The 21,025-nt window shown below is 44.6% G+C and overlaps 1 protein-coding gene across 1 annotated transcript in view; it reads right to left on the reverse strand.

Annotated features, from left to right (window-relative positions):
- Positions 1 to 17,674, reverse strand: part of IDO1 (indoleamine 2,3-dioxygenase 1) — a 36,138-nt gene extending 18,464 nt beyond the window's left edge. The window contains exons 1-6 of the mRNA XM_029603273.1: positions 17,576 to 17,674; positions 10,475 to 10,570; positions 10,219 to 10,338; positions 8,236 to 8,354; positions 5,470 to 5,484; positions 4,986 to 5,085 (exon numbers count right to left, since the gene is read on the reverse strand). Coding sequence (XP_029459133.1) covers positions 4,986 to 5,085; positions 5,470 to 5,484; positions 8,236 to 8,354; positions 10,219 to 10,338; positions 10,475 to 10,570; positions 17,576 to 17,674 — 549 coding nt within the window. The remainder of the gene's footprint in view (positions 1 to 4,985; positions 5,086 to 5,469; positions 5,485 to 8,235; positions 8,355 to 10,218; positions 10,339 to 10,474; positions 10,571 to 17,575) is intronic.
- Positions 17,675 to 21,025: the final 3,351 nt, after the last annotated feature.

Here is a 21,025-nt window from a genome sequence, read left to right on the forward strand (position 1 = left end):
ATGTGGTAATGCTGTGGCTAATGGCACACTGCATCTGTTATACATGCTATTGTAGGTAATAATGCTGGAAATAACTATATATTTTTTTCCTTCTGTTATGACTTGTGGTAGCTGTGTATTATCCCTGAAGTGGGATTTTGTGCAAATTCTGTTTTGGGCAGGGGAGGGTAGAGAGTGGAGAGTAGAGAGTAAGAGAGAGAAAGGGGCTCTGATATGGTACACCTTTTAGTCATCTATTTATACCACTATAGGAGGGTAATCTAGTAACTCTAGGTGAGGTTTTGGTGGTGGTCTAGGGTTTTGGGGCCAGTTTTACATGCACAGGCAGACTTACGAACAGCACAGTACACATCAGTGAAGATTTGATGTGATTTGGAATGAGGAAAGATACACAAAAATGAGATTTCTACAATGTTCTCTTGCCCTAGCATGATAGTACCCAGGTAGAGCGTGCATCAAGCTAGGGCGAAAGTACATTGTAAAAATCTCATCTTTGTGTATCTTTCCTCATTAAAAATCATATAAAATCTTCACTGATGTGTATTGTGCTGTTCGTGCATCTGTCTGTGAATGTAAAACTAGCTCAAAAGCCTAGTCCACCACCAAAACTTTGTTGCGTCCGTCGGTCGCAGATGGCTGTGACCGCTCTTCCTCACCTCTCTTTTACCCTTTTCCTCCTCCATTGGAAGATTGGCTGCCTTTGCTGCTGTTTGCCGAAACCCTCAGCATCTCCAAGCCAGCATGGGCATCCCAGACCGCCATGCTTTTACCGAGGCCTCCTAGGGCACGCTCGCGCATGCTGCCTACATTCTTGAATATGTCATGGCAGGAACCTCGGGGGTGGCCCCACCGCATGACGTCAGTACCTCTGGGTATTTAAACCTCAGCTCCGCTCCGATTGAACGAGTTAGCAAGGACTTCGGTTTTGCTACTCTGACCACTTCTAAGCTGCTCGCTTGGATTCCTCATTACCCTCTGGGGTATCTCGCTCCTACAGCAGCCCTGGGTACCTGCTCCTCCAGGGCTATTCTGCCTAACCTTAAGGACACTTGCTCCTTGGGGGTTCCCCCTGCTTTCTTTCAGGAACCCTCAACGCTCCTAGGTACTCGCTCCTCAAGAGCCTACTCTACGCTGGATATCCTGCATCATGGACCTCGGGTCTCTCTCTTTATTCAACTATTGAAGGAAGTTATCAGCACTGCTACTCTGTATCACTACACTCCAGCTCTCTTCATTCCACCCTTCAGGTGCTCGGCTTTATCCCGTGCTGCAGAACACTGCCGCACCTTTGCTACATCTGGGTGACACCATCTACTACAGAGACTGTCTGAGTTTACTGTGTTATCACTGGACTACAGTACTGTCCGTTCCTTGGGCAAAGATTCAACTCTTCAACAGCAGTATAATAAAGCTTTCTTTCCTCAGTGTCTGCTTACTAAGAGTCTAGCCAATCGTTGTGGTTCCCCACGGGGCCCCTCCCCATAGGAGGAGTCATCTCCACTTCGACCAAGAGTCCACAATATGCCACAAACCCAACAAACCTCACCTCGAGTTAGTAGATAATCCTCCTATTATATAAATAATAGAGTACTATAAGAGGCTTGTAAAGAGTCTCCTCACTCTCTCAGCCTCTCTCTCTCTCAGCTGCTAAGTAAAAAACATCATGGGTACAATAAATTTAATGCATGTTGTAATAATTCTAAAATTACCCTAAGATTAACCCTTTGTTTATCACAGGTGTTATTCATGCAAAAGTTATAGCATTTTGATGAATCCTGGGGTTTGTTTGTCAGTTGAGTTATAACTATGAATGTCACTTTGTAAACCATTGTGATCTATACATGGAACGACAGTACATAAAATGTCTAAATAAATAACTATACACATGGATTCATTTCAATTGTTAGTGTAGCATACATTGTTTTTAAGTGCTTAAAAAAACTTACAAAATTTTTTTTTTCAAAAGAATCTACCTTATAAATGGCCTGTGACCGACGGCCCGCAAATGCGCAGTAGAGCACAGCTCTACTGCGCATGTGCGGGCAAGGACGTCGATCAGAAAAAAAAAATGGCGGTGGGGCCGCAGGAGCGGGAGGAGAAGCAGCGGCGCCGCGCGCGCGCGGTGCCGCTGCTTCTCCTCCCCAGATCTGCCGGCAGATCTCGGGGGGGAGAGGGTGTCACTCCCGCGCCCCCCCGAGATCTGCCGGCAGGAGCGGGAGGAGAAGCAGCGGCGCCGCGCGCGCGCGGTGCCGCTACTTCTCCTCCCCAGATCTGCCGGCAGATCTCGCGGGGGTCACTGCCACGCGCGCGGGAGTGACACCCCCCCCCCGAGATCTGCCGGCAGGAGCGGGAGGAGTCAATGGAGCCGGGTGAGGGTTGCGGGAAGTCGCGCTTACGGCGCCGGGAGGAAATGGAGGTGGGTGAAGGGAGGGACTGAGTGGGAGGGAGGGAGAGGGGGACTGAGTGGGAGGGAGTGAGGGAGAGGGGGTACTGAGTGAGAGGAGAGGGAGGGTGGAGAGGAGTGGGTGGGGGAGGGGGGTGGTGAAGAGTGAGGGGAGAGAGAATGAGGGGGAGGTGAGAGACAGAGGGATGTAGCCCGTTTTAACGGGCTTTACGGCTTGTATTTTATAGTTGGAAGGAGGTTGGCGGTTAATGATCAGAGTTGCACAATGGTTCTGATTATCTGGTGGTAACAGTGTTAACCTGATATAAAACCACCAACCTTTTCCGTAAATAATTGTTCATTTCAGGAATTATTTAAGAGGGTTTGATTTTTTTGTATTGACATTTCAGATGTATGACATTTCTATCATTTCATTTTCTTGTGTACCTTTTCATTCATTTATTTTGTTTTAGCACATGCCGTCATTTTACCACATGTGTACTATACTAACAACTTACACTAAAACAATGCAAAACAAAATGGTTATTTTTTTGTGTAGTTTGGGATGAGAAATAACACAAAACAATATTGTTGATGGTTTATGTAATTTTTAAAGCAACAGCACATTCTTCTCTTACTATCGGGCCGATACAGTAAAAGACGTGGGTGTCCTGTGTCCAGTGTCCTGTGCGCGCGATACAGTAAATAAAAATATTTAAATTAGGGCCCGCGGTAAAAAGAGGCGCTAGGGACACTAGAGCATCCCTAGAGCCTCTTTTTAGACAGGAGCGGCGACTGTCAGCGGGTTTGACAGCCGACGTTCAATTTTGCCGGCATCGGTTCTCGAGCCCGCTGACAGCCATGGGTTCGGAAACCGGATGCTGGCAAAATTGAGCATCCGGTTTTCAAGCCGCGGGCTGATTTCAATTTTTTTTTTTTTAACTTTTTTTTAACTTTCGGGACCTCTGACTTAATATTGCCATGATATTAATTTGGAGGGTGCACAGAAAAGCAGTTTTACTGCTTTTCTGTGCACTTTCGGGTGCCCGGAGAAATTAACGCCTACCTTTGGGTAGGCGCTAATTTCTGAAAGTAAAAAGTGCGGCTTGGCTGCACATTTTGCTTTCTGAATCGCGTGGGAATACCTAATAGGGCCATCAACATGCATTTGCATGTTGCGGGTGCTATTAGGTTTGGGGGGGTTGGACGTGCGTTTTTGACGCGCTATTACCCCTTACTGAATAAGGGGTAAAGCTAGTGCATCGAAACCCGCGATTGGACGCGCGTTTTCTCTCTCTCTCTCTCTCTCCCTCCCCGGTAGTAAACATGGTCTCCCTAGTGGTTGTATGTAGGAAATACCACATTCTGGCACTTATCTCAAAGTGCGAAAAAATGATCGCAATTTGCGGTAACTTAGCTCTTCGCATAGGTATTAGCGCAAATTGCGATAAACTCCCTATTACCATCGCAAGTGATATTTACCGCATTTTGATAAATCCAGGCCATAGTTTGTATAATCAAAACTACGTGTTGTTTCTGATAGAAAAATTACTCACAGAGAAAGCAGGTGCAAATCTGTGCTAATAATCTTTCTAGGGGCAATAATCAAAGCAAAACTATCTGCATAATTTTGACTTGATTATTGGTGCAAAAACCCATGGAGTTTGCATCAACACAGGCAGTTGGATTATGGCCCCCTAACAGTAATATAGTAAGAGAAGAATGTGCTGTTGCGGAGCGCACTGTTAACCCGCGATTGGATGCGCGTTTTCGACAGGTGTACATGTGTGCGCGCTGGGTAGCACACTCACATCTTAAAATCTACCCCAAAGTTTTCCCAGAGTGCAGTCTAAGCAGGCAAATCAACAGACTGCTATGGATAATTCATGGTCATGATCATTTCGTGACTGTTATTCTTGTTGTCTCGTGCTATTAATAATTATTTTCCTTTCTTTTGCTTTATCATTTCTGTAAGCATCATTCAACTTACCTGTTAATAGTAAAAGAATTGAATGTTTACAGTAGAGTGGTGATTTTCTGCACTGTACCCTGTTCCCAGGAGTGGGGTGAGAACCACAGGGACCCATAAAAGAGAGGATCGGGGCATTTGGATTATCTGACCCAGAGGCGCTAACGTAACCTGCACCCCCCACTGACACTCATACCCTCAGGTGCAGGTGGGGGTTATTCTTCTGGTGCAGCCCCTTTCCCTTGGCAGCATAATACTTGAGAGGGCGCTACACTAGGAATTTTCCATAGATCTTGAAATGAGCATCCAGACAACAATGGTACCTTCTGGAGATATGAAGACTCTGTAGTTTTAAAAGGTCATGTACAAGACCTTTGCATAATTTTTATGTTTTGATAGCCTGCAGAGAATCTAGATTCCTTCCAAATCAAGGGCTTTAAGCTTGTGGTACTATATCAGTATCTTTTACTGTAAGATCATTTGCTACTGATAATTAGATCCCAGGTAATAATAGTGACAGCAGATGATCAATAATGATCATTTAATCTCATTCATCTCTGTCCAGCACCATTGAGCTCCATCCATGCCACTGAGTGCACATAATGCAAACTTATATAGCACTCTGGACCCTACCTTGATTCCTGGAGCAGCTGCTATCTCAACCAGAAGTGAGACCAGGAAAAATCCTTTAGCAGTTTCTCCACCAGGGAACGAGAAAATGATGTCTAGATTTCTAAAAAATAAATATAAAATAAGGTTGATAATCACACATTAATTAACCTAAAATATAATTATATATTATAGGCTGAGGAAACCAATTCAGTCAAGGGTCCTCCTAACACACCCAATTTAACAACCTTGATAGTGTTGCTTTAACATTAATATGGTTAAACAAAGGTTGTAAGCTCTCAGAGGTAGTTAATTTATTTTGCATTGTATTCTATAAATAACACTTATTAAGGTGAAATTATTTTTACATCTATAATTCCTCCTGTCACATCCACTCCTTCAGGGATCCTTCCTGGCTGTCTTTTTAAGATTTTGTATGACCTATATATTTTTTCTATTTGAACAATATACATCGGCATATATATATATGTATATAAAATATACTTACTCAATGTTCAGTTGTCTTAAATATCCAGGGCATGTAGAAATGAGTAAAGAGACATAAAAAAAAAGGAAAAGTAACTATGAATAGCAGCAATGATGGTTCAGTATTATATTTGTAAATGGCCTCCATGCTAAATTTATAATTAGGAGACTTCTACTGTAGACTGGTGTGATATTAGCAATTCTAAAGCCGCTCTATAGATTGGTCCTTTCTCCCCCAGGTAATGGTGAAATATTAAAATAGTTTGCCTCATCGATGCAGTGAAGATCTCTAGTTCCTGGAGAATAAAAGGATTCCTTGCAAGCTAAGACAGTTTTTGTTGGGCCGATATAAGTGCTATCCAAAGGTACGCGCGTCCCGGGGCTTGCGCGCGCCGCTGAGCCTATGCAAAATAGGCTCAGCGGCGCGCGCAACGGGGCTTTGGGGTAGGTTTTTGGGGGGTACGCGCGTATCCTACGCGCTCCCTAAGCTCCCGAGCACCTACTGCCTTGTCGGCTGTTCCAGACTCCTCCATGGACCTCCTTGCCATCCGGCCTCCTGTGGGCCCTGGCTTACGCGTGCACATGTGTGCCTCCTGTTCCTTTAAAGGGACCACGGCGGGAAACTAGGCCACGGCCCTGGATGATGACCTCATCGGTCCCTGGTATATAAGGCAGGGCTCCCCCATTAGTTCCTAGCCATGGCAACAGGTCTCAACATTTGTTCATGTGTTCGTTGTCCATCGATCCTGGTTCCTGATCCTGACTTCGTTCCTGGTTCCTGATCCTGACTCCGTTCCTGGTTCCTGCTCCTGACTAGTACCTTGGTCCTTTCCTTGTTTCGCTGGACTGATTCTTTGGCTTTGGCCCTTGCTATGTTGGACCACGCTCAGGATTGCTTCTCTGGCTTTGACCCTTGCTACGTTGGACCACGCTCAGGATTGCTTCTCTGGCTTTGACCCTTGCTACGTTGGACCACACTCAGGATTGCTTCTCCGGCTTAGACCCTTGCTACGTTGGAGCACGCTCAGGATTGCTTCTCTAGCTTTGACCCTTGCTACTTTTGACTGTTACTCTGGCATGACCCTAGCTTTGCTCCATCTCAGTACCTTGTCTTGCTCAGCCACCTGACCTGACCTCAGCTTGACTTGACTATGCCTTTGGTATCTACTTGGACCTGGCCTCTTGGCTTCAGCCTCTTTTACTTGGGAACCTTCTGTCTCCACTCTGTATCTGTTGGTGCCTGGGTCTCTGGATCCCTGCCTTGTCCGGACCTACGTCAGTCCCTTGATACCTCTGCTGGTTCCCAGCAACCCTTGCACCTCACACGGAGGCCCGCCTAAGACCAGCCGGCCCTGGCACCCAAGGGCTCAACCTGTGGGGTGCAAGGGCTGGTATTGGCGAAGCTCCAGTTGGCCTACGTCTACTAGTCAGCTCCACCTCTCGACGGTGGGGACCCGTAGGGCTTGCTCTATGGGTTGCGTCAACCCCACTTCGGGCCAAGGGTCCACCTCCAGCGCAACAACCCCATAGGCCGTCCAGTACGGGATCTGCTCCTTCCAAATTAGACTCCTCCTGAGTCATCTTGATTCCAAGTTCCTTAAGAACCTGTGGAATCAGTGACCAGAGCTCCTCTCTGCGAAAGAAGCATACCACCTTGGGATAATCCCTCTCAGCAATAGGGACCTCCTCTGGGTCCTCAACCAGATCTGGCAAATCCTGCAGCGGATCCATTCCAGAGGGGTCTCCTGGGGACCCCTGCAGATCATTGGAATCGTCCGTATCTCCCTGCGGGTCTCCTGATCCTGAGGGTAGGCCTAAAATGTGCCAGACCCCATCCATGCGCTTATGCTTGGGAGGAACTGACTTAGAGTGCAAACTAGGACCCCTTGCAATAGGAGGCTGTGACCTACTACACCCCCTGATGCTTTCTTGGCTAAAAAGGACTGATGTATCAAAAGCACAAAATCTGAAGAAAAAGGATGGGAGTCTTCAGGAGTCACATTCAGGGGAGCCATCTCCCTCCATGGAGCCAACGTTCAGAGGGAAATTCTCCCCTCCAAATGCACCCGATCCTCCTCAACAGCAGCCCCAACTGGGGACAAATGAGGTGGAGAAACATCGGCCCCCCCAGGGACTGGAGGGATTCGCGTGGCCAAATCAAAGATAACCACCATTGGCGAGCAAACCGAAGGAGCTCCGAGGAAGGCCTAGCCTGACATACTGAAGAGGAATCTGATCGAACCTGGAGCATTTAATCAAAAACTTTAACAACAAAAACAAGCTTCCCGGAAGAAAACCTAGGAATTAAGGAAAATTTCAAAGTTTAAATCCCCTGGGTACTTTCTTGCTCCATCCAATGCTTGAGAAGAGGGCCATTAGCAGGACATCAGGCTTTCTCATGTGGGCTGAGGGATCTGGACCACCAGATGTCTGCCCCACGGATTCTTGGACAGAGCTAAAGGGTCGCCAACCTCCTGCTCGCCCGCCTCAACCAGGGAGGATAGCCCTACCAAGAACTGACAATTCCCTGGGAGGAATCCCACAATCAGATCTTCCTAGAAATCCTTTTTTTTTTTTTTTCATACTACAGGTTTTGCACCATCTGCTGGAGACAGAAAAATACTGAGGGACTGCAGGTGGCACACTTACTTGTATACCAGTTTCAATGAAACTTTATGTCTCCATCCGCTGGTAGGGGTACAAAACCCAGGAGTCTGGTCTGATATGGGTACATACAGGGAATGTATATTGCACTATATTCTATTCAGTGCTGTTGGATTCTACATACCCAGATGGATCTTTCATCTTCCAATTTGCTAAAACACAGTCTGCATAGACCAAAACAGGAGGCAAATCTAGGACCTCAGATACTTTGCAGAAAGGAACAGCAAGTGCTTCTGGAAGGACCTAGTTTAAACAAAGAATGATTATCAATTCAATTGGGGGAGGCAAGAGGAACCTCTGAAAAAAAAATTGGATTTTTATTTACTATCCCATAACTTCAATGGAATGGGAGTCTGAAAGTCAGGGCTGAATTAGCACTTCATAAGATGGAACTGCTGTTAGCTTGTAACCCTGATTTAAATTTACTGCATGCCAAGAAAACACAAAAGGGAGAAGAATGCACAACACAATGAAAATTCTGGAAGGAGTTAATTACAGTAAAAAAAAAAAGAACTGTAAAAATGTTCTAGAAATGTGTAGCAGAGCTAGAGATATATAAACACACGATTCTAGTCATTAATTAGGCTGCAGGAGCAGAAACGTCTCAGTAACTGTTCTGAAAAGTTCATTTATTTCTTTTTGGCAGTGGTGGAACCCAGGACCAGGGGCACAGACCGAGCTGGAATGACCATGGTTACTGCTGCCCACTGACAGCAGAGCTCTCAAACCTGAAAGGCAGGACCAATTTTTCCTCTTTTATTTACCAACAGCAGCAGTTTAGTTAAGCGCCTCTTTTGCAAAAGTCCATCCTTCTACGAGCAGTTTGAGGAAGAGAAAGCCAGTAAAAATAACCAGATAGACTGGGAGAAGGTGCACAGTACCCTCTTATAGATTCAAGGACGGCAGTCCAAGGGAACTTTCTTTCAATAGTAAAAAAGAATAAGAATAAGAATAAGAATGAATAGATTTTGGATAATTTGAGACAGGGCTGGATTTAAGAGTTTTGCACTCATAGGCACCGAGGGTGGGCAACCTTGGCAATGGGGAAGTAGGGGAAGTCCTGACCCCTTCACCCCCACAAAGTCCCAGAGCGCTTAGCAGTGCATTGCTAGAAGAGGCTCCTTCTTGGCACACTTGCATTCCTCTTTTGCCTGGGGATTTGGTGCCTTTAGAATTTGGTGACCTAGGCAATTGCCAATGCCTACATCTGGCCTGGTCTGAGAAGACTATGGCAGGCACAGAAGACTCCACTGATGTGTGTGAGAGTGGAGAGAGTTGACCTGGGATTTCCCATTTCTGGGGCTGATGTAATAAGGTGTGCTTGGCAGAACAGGCAGTTTAACTCGCAGTTGTGCCCACGTTTTTTTGCGCACAAACTTTACCTACGAAGCGGCAAGGAATTTAGTGCCCAGAATTGTGCATGTAAAACTGCGGTATTGCCTAGCACCCTCGCATGAAAATTCCACGTGAATGATGGCATCAGTTATTAGCCCCTGATGCAGAGAGGTGAACTGGCTTAATTCATGATTCCTAGTGCTGGAAACGTAACTCCTAGTTAGAGGTGGAGTAAAGTTTCCAGGGCTAATGTTAGTCTATAGGCAGAAAGTGGAGTTCTGGTCCCGTACCTGTAGTCAGGATTTATGCACAGAAAACATGCTTTGTACATGATTTCTGTGCATAAAATATGATTTATGCACACCAAAAATGTTTTCAGTGCTGACACTTGTGGTGTGCGTAAGCCATGTTTTATGTGCAGAAAACACAAAACGCACGTTTTCTGTGCATAAAAGGGAGGGGACGGCAGCTTTTCCTCTGCTCCTCTGCCTCCTTTTCCTGCAGCACCAGATCTTGCTCCCTCCCTGTAAACTCCTGAAATAAAATGTGCACAGTCTATGCAAAACATTAAGTACACATTTTAACTCGAGTTTGCTGCTTTTTAAATTCCTGATGCATTAGCATACCATTTTCTTACTGCATCGGAAGTTAATTTTTTTCCCACATGCTGAATTTCAGCGCATAGTTACCATGCGTGATATTTCATCAGCCCCTTTATCTGATGAAGAAAACTGGGGCTTATCTAGTGAAAGGGTAGAGGACCACTGCGGACCTTCAGAACTTGTTCATCTCCTTCCTGCCACACGTATCCCATCGTGATCAACCCAAGGGCCAGGTGTGCCAGTCGCTGCTCCTTGTGGTCTCTGAGGGCACCCGTGCTGAGCAGCGGCATCTGGAAAGGCCAAAGACAGGCATAACCGAAAGTGTGTATATAATCTATAGTTAATAAATCAGAGTATTAGCAGGAATACAGACAGTTTAATATTAGATTTAAATAAGGAGGATCAATAATGTAAAAATGGAGAGACCTTCTGGACTTTGGAACGAAGCTGATGATTCTCAATCAACTGGGGGAGACTGGTAGCAATCTCCATCCAAGGATCATAATAACTTGGCAAATGTGTCTAAAACAAAAAAGATATATAAATCAGCTGTAGACTAAATGTTTTCAGTAAAGGATTTTTTTCTGGACGTGGTTGGTTATGAATTAGGTTGAAATACTTGCTGCCATAGCTGGCGCTCATAGCATCTTTAGTCTCAGGGAGGGATTCTTTGGAATCCAATTCATATGATCTTTCAAACCTAAGACCCATTTCTAATTTACCTTGTATATCAAAAATTCTTGAGAAAGTAATTAACAACCAACAGATTATCTTGAAAAGCTCAGTACCCTGATTCCGGCACAACATGGATTTAGAAAATAGAGATGTGAATCGTGTGCCAGATCGTCTTAACGATCAGATTCGGCTGGGGGGGGGGGGGAAATCTGATCGTTAAGATATGTGAATTGGAATTGTTTCCGATTCCAATTCACATCGCTAATTTTTTTTTAGGGAGGCCCGCGCCGCTAAAAAAAAAAAACCCACCCGACCCTTTAAATCGACCCCCCCAAAACCTTTTAAAGTTACCTGGTGGTCCAGGGGGGCCTCGGGGGGCCTCGGGGAGAGGAGAGATCCAGGGGGGCCTCGAGGAAAGATTTCCCGTTCCCAGGCATCAGCTGTTCTAAAAAAAAAAAATGGTGCCGATGCCCCTTTGCCCTTACCATGTGACAGGGTATCCGTGCCATTGGCCGGCCCCTGTCACATGGTAGGAGCACTGGATGGCCGGCGCCATCTTTAAAGATGGTGCCGGCCATCTTTACTCATCAGCCCCTAGGGGCTGATGCCTGGGAACGGGAAATCTTTCCCCGAGGCCCCCCTGGATCTCTCCTCTCCCCGAGGCCCCCCTGGATCTCTCCCCGAGGCCCCCCTGGACCACCAGGTAACTTTAAAAGGTTTTGGGGGGGTCGGGGGGGGTCGATTTAAAGGGTCGGGTAGGTTGGTTTTTTTTAGCGGCGCGGGCCTCCCTAAAAAAAAAAATTTGCGATGGGTCGGCTCGGGTGGGTTGTTTTTTTTATCGGGCCATCGGCGCCATTTTAATTAGTGGCAGCCAAAATGGCGCCGATGGCCCGAGAGCGGGAGATCGCGCCGGGACCCCCCCACTGGACCACCAGGTAACTTAACATTTTGGGGGGGTTCAGGAGGGTGGGGGAGGGTAAGGAATTGGTTTTAAAGGGTCGGGGTGGGTTTAGGGGTTGTTTTGGTGTGCTGGTTTTTCCTGCCCTCCCCCAAATAATTCCCGTGCCCTATTTAATGATACAATACAAATGCCCCTGACGATAAATCGGGGGCATTTGTATTGTATCGTGCACTCTAACGATTTAGGACGATTTTAAAATTATCTGACGATAATTTTAATCGTTCAAAAACGATTCACATCCCTATTAGAAAATATTTCAGTACTGAGACCCTTTTAACTTCACTACAAGATATTATGCTCAGAGGAGCCAATAACAGCCAAACTTACTTCCTGATCATGCTAGATATTTCAGCAGCTTTTGATACAGTTAATTATGAAATCCTCCTTGATAGACTAAACGAAATAGGCATTAAAGACTCCGCACTGAAATGGTTTAACACTTACTTAAAAAATAGAACCTTCAAAGTAAAATTGCTTGATAATGAATCACATCCAATCGATCTCAACTATGGAGTACCTCAGGGATCTTCTCTATCCTCAACCCTTTTTAATATTTATATGCTTCCATTATGTAGAATTCTATCAGGCCTCAGTCTAACATATTTCGTCTATGCTGATGACATTCAGATTTTAATGCCGATCCAAAAATCTATCGACAAGCTCTGGGAAATATACCAATCCGCCATTGAAAAGGTATTAAAATAAATGAATCTTTCCCTAAATACTAATAAAACTGAAATTCTATACATCTCACCTAAATTAAGCAAGACAAAAGAGCTTGAAATTCAAGAAGCAGCCAAAAATGACCCCATCTCCCTTGAGGTACGAGATCTAGGCATCCTCATAGATTGTGAATTCTCAATGAAATCCTGCGTTAAAAAAATCATAAGCAATGGTTATTTTAAATTAAATATCCTCAAAATATTAAAACCCCTCCTATTCCCAAAAGATTTTAGAACTGTTTTATAGGCACTTGTTCTATCAAGATTAGACTACTGCAATTCACTATTTTTAGGCCTACCCACAAATATTACAAGACCTTTGCAACTTCTGCAGAACTCAGCAGCTAGACTTTTGACAGGAACTAGAAGATCCGAACATATTACCCCAATATTAAAAGAACTTCACTGGCTTCCGGTCAAATACAGGGCCCAGCATAAAATCTTGTCCCTAATTCATAAAACCCTCTACAATGAAAAAATTGAATGGCTAACTTCATCACTTCATTTCCACATTCCCTCAAGAATTACTAGATCAACCAGAACAGGGATGTTGCCAATTCCTTCCCCCAAAATTGCACATCTAAATAATGTTAGAGAAAGAACTATTTCTATTGCTGGACCCCAACTATGGAACTCTATTCCACAGGAATTACGATTGGAGGCAGACACCAAATTATTTAAAAAGGGGATTAAAACTTGGCTTTTTAAACAAGCCTTCCAAGAGCTGTTAACACAATGATTTCAAACTACTGATTTTATACCAAGCTAATGTATATATTTTTTATTATCTCTACTCTTACTATACTGCCTCTCTATTTAAATTTTATGACTATTTATCCTAATATTTTTAGCTTACTATTTTATTTACTTACATTTATGAAACTATGTATCTATTTCCTTTCTTCCTTAGGAAATGCAAATATTTTAAAATATTTGATAACTACTGTAAACCGATTTGATATGCTCGCTAGAAAAGTCAGTATATAAAAATTATTAAATAAATAAATAATGGTCACACCTACTGGCTAGCTTAAGGAGTGAGGCAGTTCTGCCATCCACAGAACTGTCCCAAGTTTGAACTGTAGCAAGGTTGATTTAGTCTTTCCTCCTTCCAAAATAAAATGAGGACTAAACGTAATTATAGGGCATTATGAGGGGAGAAGGAGGGCAAGAATGGTGCATGGTCTGTAAAACGTTTTGGACAAGGCTATATTGGTCAGTTAGTGGTGCAAAATGGGTAAGCAGGGAATAAAAGGAGGTGAATAGCCAGTGAGTGTGAGTGGAGGTGCCTCCGTTTTCATCGCTTGCTTCTCTCCTTCCATTGATGTAATGTTGAGATGGGCCAGGGTGAGTTCAAACTGGAGGTGACTGCCCAGTCGAAAAGGAGAATAATCAATACTAAATATAATTCACCTACTGGTTTGACATACACTCTCATCCTTAATTCTACATTTGAACATTTAGAAAATCTTTGTAAAATTTCAGTCAGTCTTCTAGAGCAGCGGTTCTCAACCGGTGTGTCGCCAAGAACAAGCAGATGTGTCGCCACACTTCCCGGTCCCCCGCTGACCCAGTTGCTCAAGATCACCTGGGAGGGAAGCGTTCACTGTGATTCTTAATGTATTTAACAAAATCTTGGGGTGGGGGAGACACGGGGGACAGTGGAAGGACCTATGGGCCTGTGCCCCAGATCTTTTAAGAACTTAGCCGCGCCCCCCCTGGATATCTATCTGGATAGTGCTACCGCATTACTGCTAACTGGCTAAAGTTCAGCCCCAATCCCAGAATGCCCCATCACTGCCTTTTTTTTTCTTTTTTTAACCAAGTCTGCATGCAGTGCAAAACTGGAGATTAGAAACAAAAATATATTTCCTCCTCCACTAAGCAAAGTTCAAAGAGAGAAGAAATGCCTATTCTCAAATCTGACATAGTATGGCCCTTGTACCCCGTCACTCCCCTCCATGCCCCCATCACCCCTCACTTCTCCCAACTACTCAATCATCCCTTCACATCCCTGTCCAAAGTTCCCGACTCCTCACCCCACATCCTCTTTCACTGTGTTCCCTCTCTCCCCTGCTCAACTTTTTGTCCTTCCCTACCCAGAATACCTGACCACCTCTTTTCTTCCCCTTCCTGCTCAGCATCCCCTGCTCCCCTCTCCCCCAACCCAGCCGCCCCATACCTCCATCTCTCTTCCCTGCCTAGTAGCCCCCAACCCCTCCCTCCTCCACCTCTTCCTGCCCAGCAAGCCTAACCTCCTTTCCCCCACCCTGACTCCCTTTCTCCCCATGCCTTCCTGCCCAACAGACTCTTGAACTCCTATCTACCCACACCTTCCTGCCCAGTACATGTCCCCTTACTCCTGGCTACCTGCCAACAGAAAAGACGTATCCAATCCGAGTCTCCCCTCTCTCTATTAGCAGCAGATAAGGGCAAGAACCATTGAGGAGAGAATGAAGATAAGGAAGCAGCAGCAATGGATCTACAGAGCATGCACCTTTCTCCCTTATGCTCCTGTTTTGACATCCAAGCCCCATGGGGTGAAGAGAGCATCAGCAGCCTCACTGCCAGGCCAGGCAGAGGAAGATAAAGTTGGTGTCCTGCCAGGCCCATATGAACAGGAGCTGGTGATATCGCACTCTGATCTGGGTGAAGGAAGAGGGAACAACCTCCCACTGGCCAGGAAGAGAAGGAAGCAAGAGCAGCTTCCTGTCATACCCAATAGGAGAGAAGTCAGCCAACTCCTGCCCGGACTGATGAGGAAAGATCATTCTTCTTCTGGCTCTGCGACCCACCTCCCGGGACTTTGTGACACACTAGTGTGTTCCGACACCTGTTGAGAACCACTGGGCTAGGGTATTGCAGTCTGCAGACACTTCCACAGAGGCTCATCTGGATTGGTCAGCAGTACCCCATAAAAGCAGGTTTTGCACAAGGAGAAGTGGGGTAGTTTGAGTTGGGGTTTTGATTTGGTCCTACAGCCTGATTCAGGGGAAGAGATTCTGCCCAGGCCAAATCTGGGCAGATCTGGAAGGGATTGTTTTGGAAGAGAGAAAGAGGATGGTTTGAGAAAGCTTTTTGTTTTTTGCTGAGATTTTTGCTTTTTTGGTAGCCTGGTCCTGCCCCCAGAGGGTTTCCGCTCTACCTATGGGAGGTCAGGATAGAGTGCTGTGATTCCCTGCCACCCAGCTAAGGAGAGACAGCAGTTACCTGACAAAGAATACAAGGGAAGAGAGAAGGAGTTTTGCAGAGAGTTTTGTGTTTTGGGAGGATTTTTCTTTTTTTGTCACCAGTTCCTGCCTACACCAGATGTCCAGCTGGAGAGAGAGGAGCAATAAGGAGATCCTATGTCCCTACTGGGGCCCCCACCTTCTAACATCTGGAGGGTTGGGGTTGGCCTAGTTTCTGCCACCTAAAGGACACTGACTCAGCTAACAGAACTGAGAAAAGAGGTAGCTTTGGACTGTTTATTTCTGTGAGATGATAAATTGGAGCATTGTTGTTGTTAATTGGACTTCAAGTATTTTTGGTTGCACTAAGTTTTGATTGAACACCCCACCAGTGTGTGCAGCAAATCAGAGATGGAAGGACATCTGAACAGTGAGTACAGCTGAGGGAGTTACCAAAGAGAAACTGAGAGACTGAATGTGGGTCCTCACCCCCCTGAACCTAGGGCTCTGTAAGTTAAATTCTCCTTCCCGCCAGAAAAAACACCCAGGGTAATTGGACTGTGTTGGTGTGCAAAAGGAGAGAGCTGGGAGAAGAGTGGCCCTGGGGACTCCAGTATGTCCCTGCATTCTGGGAGGTCCCCAAAGAGGGCATTACACATAGGTTGATGTTCATAAATAGTTCATAATAAAATTGCTTGCATCATGCATATAAAAGCATATATCCAATTTTATATGAGCACAAAGAAAAAAACAGGCATTCTGAGGGAGGATGAATTTGAGGCAGCGTTTCGATTTGTATGCATAATTCTGATTTTAAAAAGTCTGCGGATAAATTCATATACACAAGTTACACATTGCAAAGAGCAGGTAAACATTGTGCAGGTTAGTGTGCATGTGCATGCACTTAGAAATAATTTTCAAAGCAAACTTATGCATGTAAATTCCCTTTGAAAATTGATGTGACTTATTCATGTGGACTGCCACGTAAATAACCCACAGTGTTACAAAATTATCTTCCGTATTGACTGTTTCTCTCGCTTTACATCATTCACTTTCAGGAAGTGGTAGCAGGTGTTAGGAACATATTTCAGGATGTGTTTATGTGTTTTATATCAAAAACATGCCATAGATATTGTACATAGCAGATGTTGTCCACGTAGATTTTTCTCTTTTGGGGTGAATTCCTACTCTCCATTAAAACTCCTTCAGGATAAGATGAGAACGTTTCTACTAATCTGTGTCAGAGACATCGGTGAATATCATGCTGGCTATTCCTATGCCTTTACAGTACTTTTGCATGGCATGATTAAATCTTATAAATTATAATTAAGAGTGTATACCAAGCACAAACGTCTGCTTGATATGGTATATACAAATTGTGACATTAATCCAACATTTTTCATTATTTATCTAACCCAATATATCCACTGACTTCATCTTATTTGATTTTCCATGAACAAATAGCATGCCACTCACTGTTGAGTTTACTTTATTCTAACCTATGTCATTTCATTTGCTAAGAAGACTATTCCTTCACTGTTAAAATTAGTTTGGACACTACGGAAAGCCACTGGAACTTCAGGAAATCCATATTACCCATATGCTCACTATAAGCGCACTTGTGTGCGTGTGTGTGCGCGTGCGAGTCTAAAATTATTGCAAGCAAACCTGCAAGTAGTGGTGCTCTTATTTATGTATTTATTTATTTGCTGAGTTTTATATACCGTTATTCGGTAGAGCCATCATAACAGTTTACAAAAGTATACATTTATGTTGTAACTGAGCAGTAATATGAACGTTAAACATATTCTTACAGTGGAAGACATCACCGCCAGCATGAATTATTTTCTTACCTATATTACACATATTGTATTTAAAAAATGCAGGAAAATGTGAACTTGCTGTAATGAGGTAAGATGTAGAGGGCATGTCAATCATTTAAGGAATCTAATTCTCTGAATTCCCCCCCGGGACTTCATCATATATTTTGTTGTCCTACCTGCGGATGTGGAAGAACAAATCCATAGTCTTCTGAAATACAATATTGGTCAAGTTTGATGAGAGGATTTTCAGCTGAAGCTTTAGCTTCCTGTTCCATTACTGCTGCACGTCCTGCCAATGCCTGCCCCTGTGCAAGTGAGACTTCTGTTTATAAGAAGCAGCACATGGTCTGGGAGTTGCCCACGTGCTCACCAAGGATGATTAGGGCTGGAATTTCCAGAAGCCTCATCTGATAAGTGGGGGAGGCAAAGAATCAATTTCCATTTCCCATTTCATTCAATATTACTAGCAGAGTTGTTTCATTTCACTTCCTTTTAGTAAGGGTTCCTTTATGACTCAATCATTGTACGTGCTAACAGTTAATTAACTTTTAGAAGGTCTTTTGAACAGGCCTTCCCAGTCACTCAAAATCATGGTGTAGAAAATGAGGGCTTTGCCTCAGCAAAGTGGCATCCAGCAACATTTACCAGCTCCAGTGCCTGTTCTGTTTATTTTTTATTTTTTTAATTTAAATAAATCCTTTTCAGAAGAGGTGACCTATGTTTTGTAGATTTACTCAAAGGAGTAATTGTCCTCAATTCTGTAATTCACACCTCTTCTTTGTCTGGCCTCTGGGTCAGGACTATGTGACAAGCTCCACTGAGCAGGGAGTGTCTGGTCTGAGTATCAGTACAACACTGTGTACGTCGGGTAGTACTACAGAAATAACAGTAAAGTAGTGCATCTTCAGCATACCTGTTAAAAGTTTCTGTGCACTGAAAATACAGTGCAAAATTGTAGTTGAACATCTACTGAATGCAGAATTACTGCCAGGGCAAAATAATTACAGAAATCAAAGCAGTACAGACAGATTCAGCTATGGGTTCATTCTGACAGGAAAAGCTATTCCAGTACTTTTGAATCGAATCCTGGAGGTAGATCTTACTGGTCTGGTTTTCAAATTATACACGCTCATTATGGATGGATCTCGGTACTTGGTCTCCCAAGTATGCAGATATACTTTATGCATATATGTGATGGATATCCTCAAAAACAAGAAGTCAGGTGGATCTCCATGGCAGGGTTGGGAAACAATGGCTGCTGGTGATTACAACAAACAGCTTCAATCTCTCTCTGCCAGAACTTCAGCCTGCCTGCAACTGCCAGTCACTGTGAAATGAGATGTGTTTAGTTCAGTGCCAGTAAGTTTACTGCTTCTCTTTTTTACAAGTTCAGTTACTGCACTGTTCAAGCTGTACTGGATCGGACTACACATCTGGCAAGCCCAGCATCCTGTCTCTACTAGTGGCCAATCTAGACCACAAGTATTCAGCAGGATCCCAAAGAATAGATCCAGGAGCGGATTGGCCTATCGGGGCTTTGAGCACATGAGCAGCAGAACAAAAGTGGAATGTGTATTTCTGAGAGAAAGCGTAGGTGTGTGTCAGAGAGACCCTGCCACATACACATTTTGGGGCAGATTTTCAAAGGGGTACGCGTGTAACCCCCGAAAACCTGCCTCAAGCTCCCCCGTGCACGCAAGCCCCGGGACGCGCGTATGTCCCGGGGCTTCAAATAAGGGGCGGGCCGGGGGCGTGTCCAGGGTGTGGCAGCAGTCCATGGGCGGGACCGGATGCATGATGGCATTCTGGGGGTGGAGCCAAGTGCTCCGGCACAGAGGCCTGTGCCGGGGCAGGGAGCCTGCAGCGCGCGCAAGTTATGCCTGCCTCGGGCAGGTGTAACTTTCATAACAAAGGTAGGGGGGATTTAGTTAGGGCTGGGGGGTGGGTTAGGTAGGGGAAGGGAGGGGAAGGGAAGGGAAGGGAGGGGAGGGGAAGGTGGTGGTGGCCAGAAAAAAAGTTCCCTCCGAGGCCTCTCCGATTTCGGAGCAGCCTCGTGGAGGCAGGCTGTTTGGCTCGGCGCGTGCAGGTTGCACAATTGTGCACCCCCCTGCGCACGCTGACCCTGGATTTTATAACATGCGTGCGGCAGCGCACGCATGTTATAAAATTGGGTGTAGATTTGTTCGCGCCGGGTTGCGCGAACAAATCTACGCCCGCGCATAACTTTAAAAATCTATCCCTTTGTGTCTGTGAGTGTGTATGTATATGTGGGTGTCTTCTCTCTGACAAAGTGTGTATGGGGGTGTCTTTCTGACACACACTCACACTCTCTCTCTATGACGCAAAGTCATACCCATACATTGAGAGCAAGAATGTGTGGTCTTTGGGTCAAATAGACACACACACACACACACACACATATATATATGCACTTTCAACTACAAAGAAGGTGTTTCTGTCTGAGAAACTTTGTGTATGTGTATGTGTCTCTGACCCTGGCTAGCAATCTGGTTGTCTCATTAATTTGCAACTAGTTTGAGAGCTGATTGATTGGCAAGATATTTTACACCAGAGCAGGAAACTAGGATATATATATAAATATGAGACTAGTGGGGACCCCAACCTATTGCATGGGTGGAACGGTGACTGCAGCTCTGCTCACCCCTAGTCAAAGGTGCTCTACTACTTAGTTATTTAGGAGAAATGTGAAATTTATATTGGAGATTTTTTGACTCAGTTCTGCCAGGCTCACATAATGTACTTCTCAAAGATCAGTTTGGCTTGCTTTTGAGAATTGTGGAAATATGCACTGCAGGGAAAGTGCACGAGAGAGTCAGTCAGATATCCTGTGGACTGGTTTTGAAAAAAATCCCCTGAGCTGATATTTTCCTACAATCCGCCACTGAATAGATCCAAACTTTCTTGCTCATAAACAGGGATAATCAGTGGCTTCCCAAACAAACATAGCTAACAAGGGTTTATAGACTTGCCCTTCAAGAACTTGTCTAAACCTTTTTTAAACTGAGCTATGCTAACTGCTTTCATCACATCCTTTGTACAAACTCTGGAATTTGTTGCACTGAGTGAAAAAATACTTTCTCTGATTTGTTTTAAATGTCCTACCTGTTAACTTCATGGAGTTTTCCCTAGTCCTATTTGAAAGGGTAAATAACTATTCCGTGTCTACTCATTCCATCTCATTCTCTATCATATCTCCTCTCAGCTATCTCTTCTCTAGTCTGAAGAGCCCTACATGTATAGTCTTTCTTCAGTGGTGCTGCTCCATATCTTTTATCATTTTGGTTGCCCTTCTATGTATATTTTCTGATTCCGCTAGATCTTTTTTGAGATGGAACTACCAGAACTGAAAACAGTTCTCAAGGTGCAATTATACACCATAGATAGATTCGGAGACATTATATAATTTTTTTAAATTTTTCATTCCATTCTCAATATAATACATAACATTCTATTTGCTTTTTTGATTCCTGCTGCACACTGGAAAGGTATTTCACTGTGATTTGAAGATCCTTTTTCTGGGTGCAATGCCTAATCTGGAACCCAGCATCGTGTGTTATGAACGCGCTGCCCGCGGGTTTCCCCGCAAGCAGGCTCACTCACCATGC

The sequence above is a fragment of the Rhinatrema bivittatum genome, chromosome 5 (genome assembly GCF_901001135.1).
Source record: "Rhinatrema bivittatum chromosome 5, aRhiBiv1.1, whole genome shotgun sequence".
NCBI lineage: Eukaryota > Metazoa > Chordata > Amphibia > Gymnophiona > Rhinatrematidae > Rhinatrema > Rhinatrema bivittatum.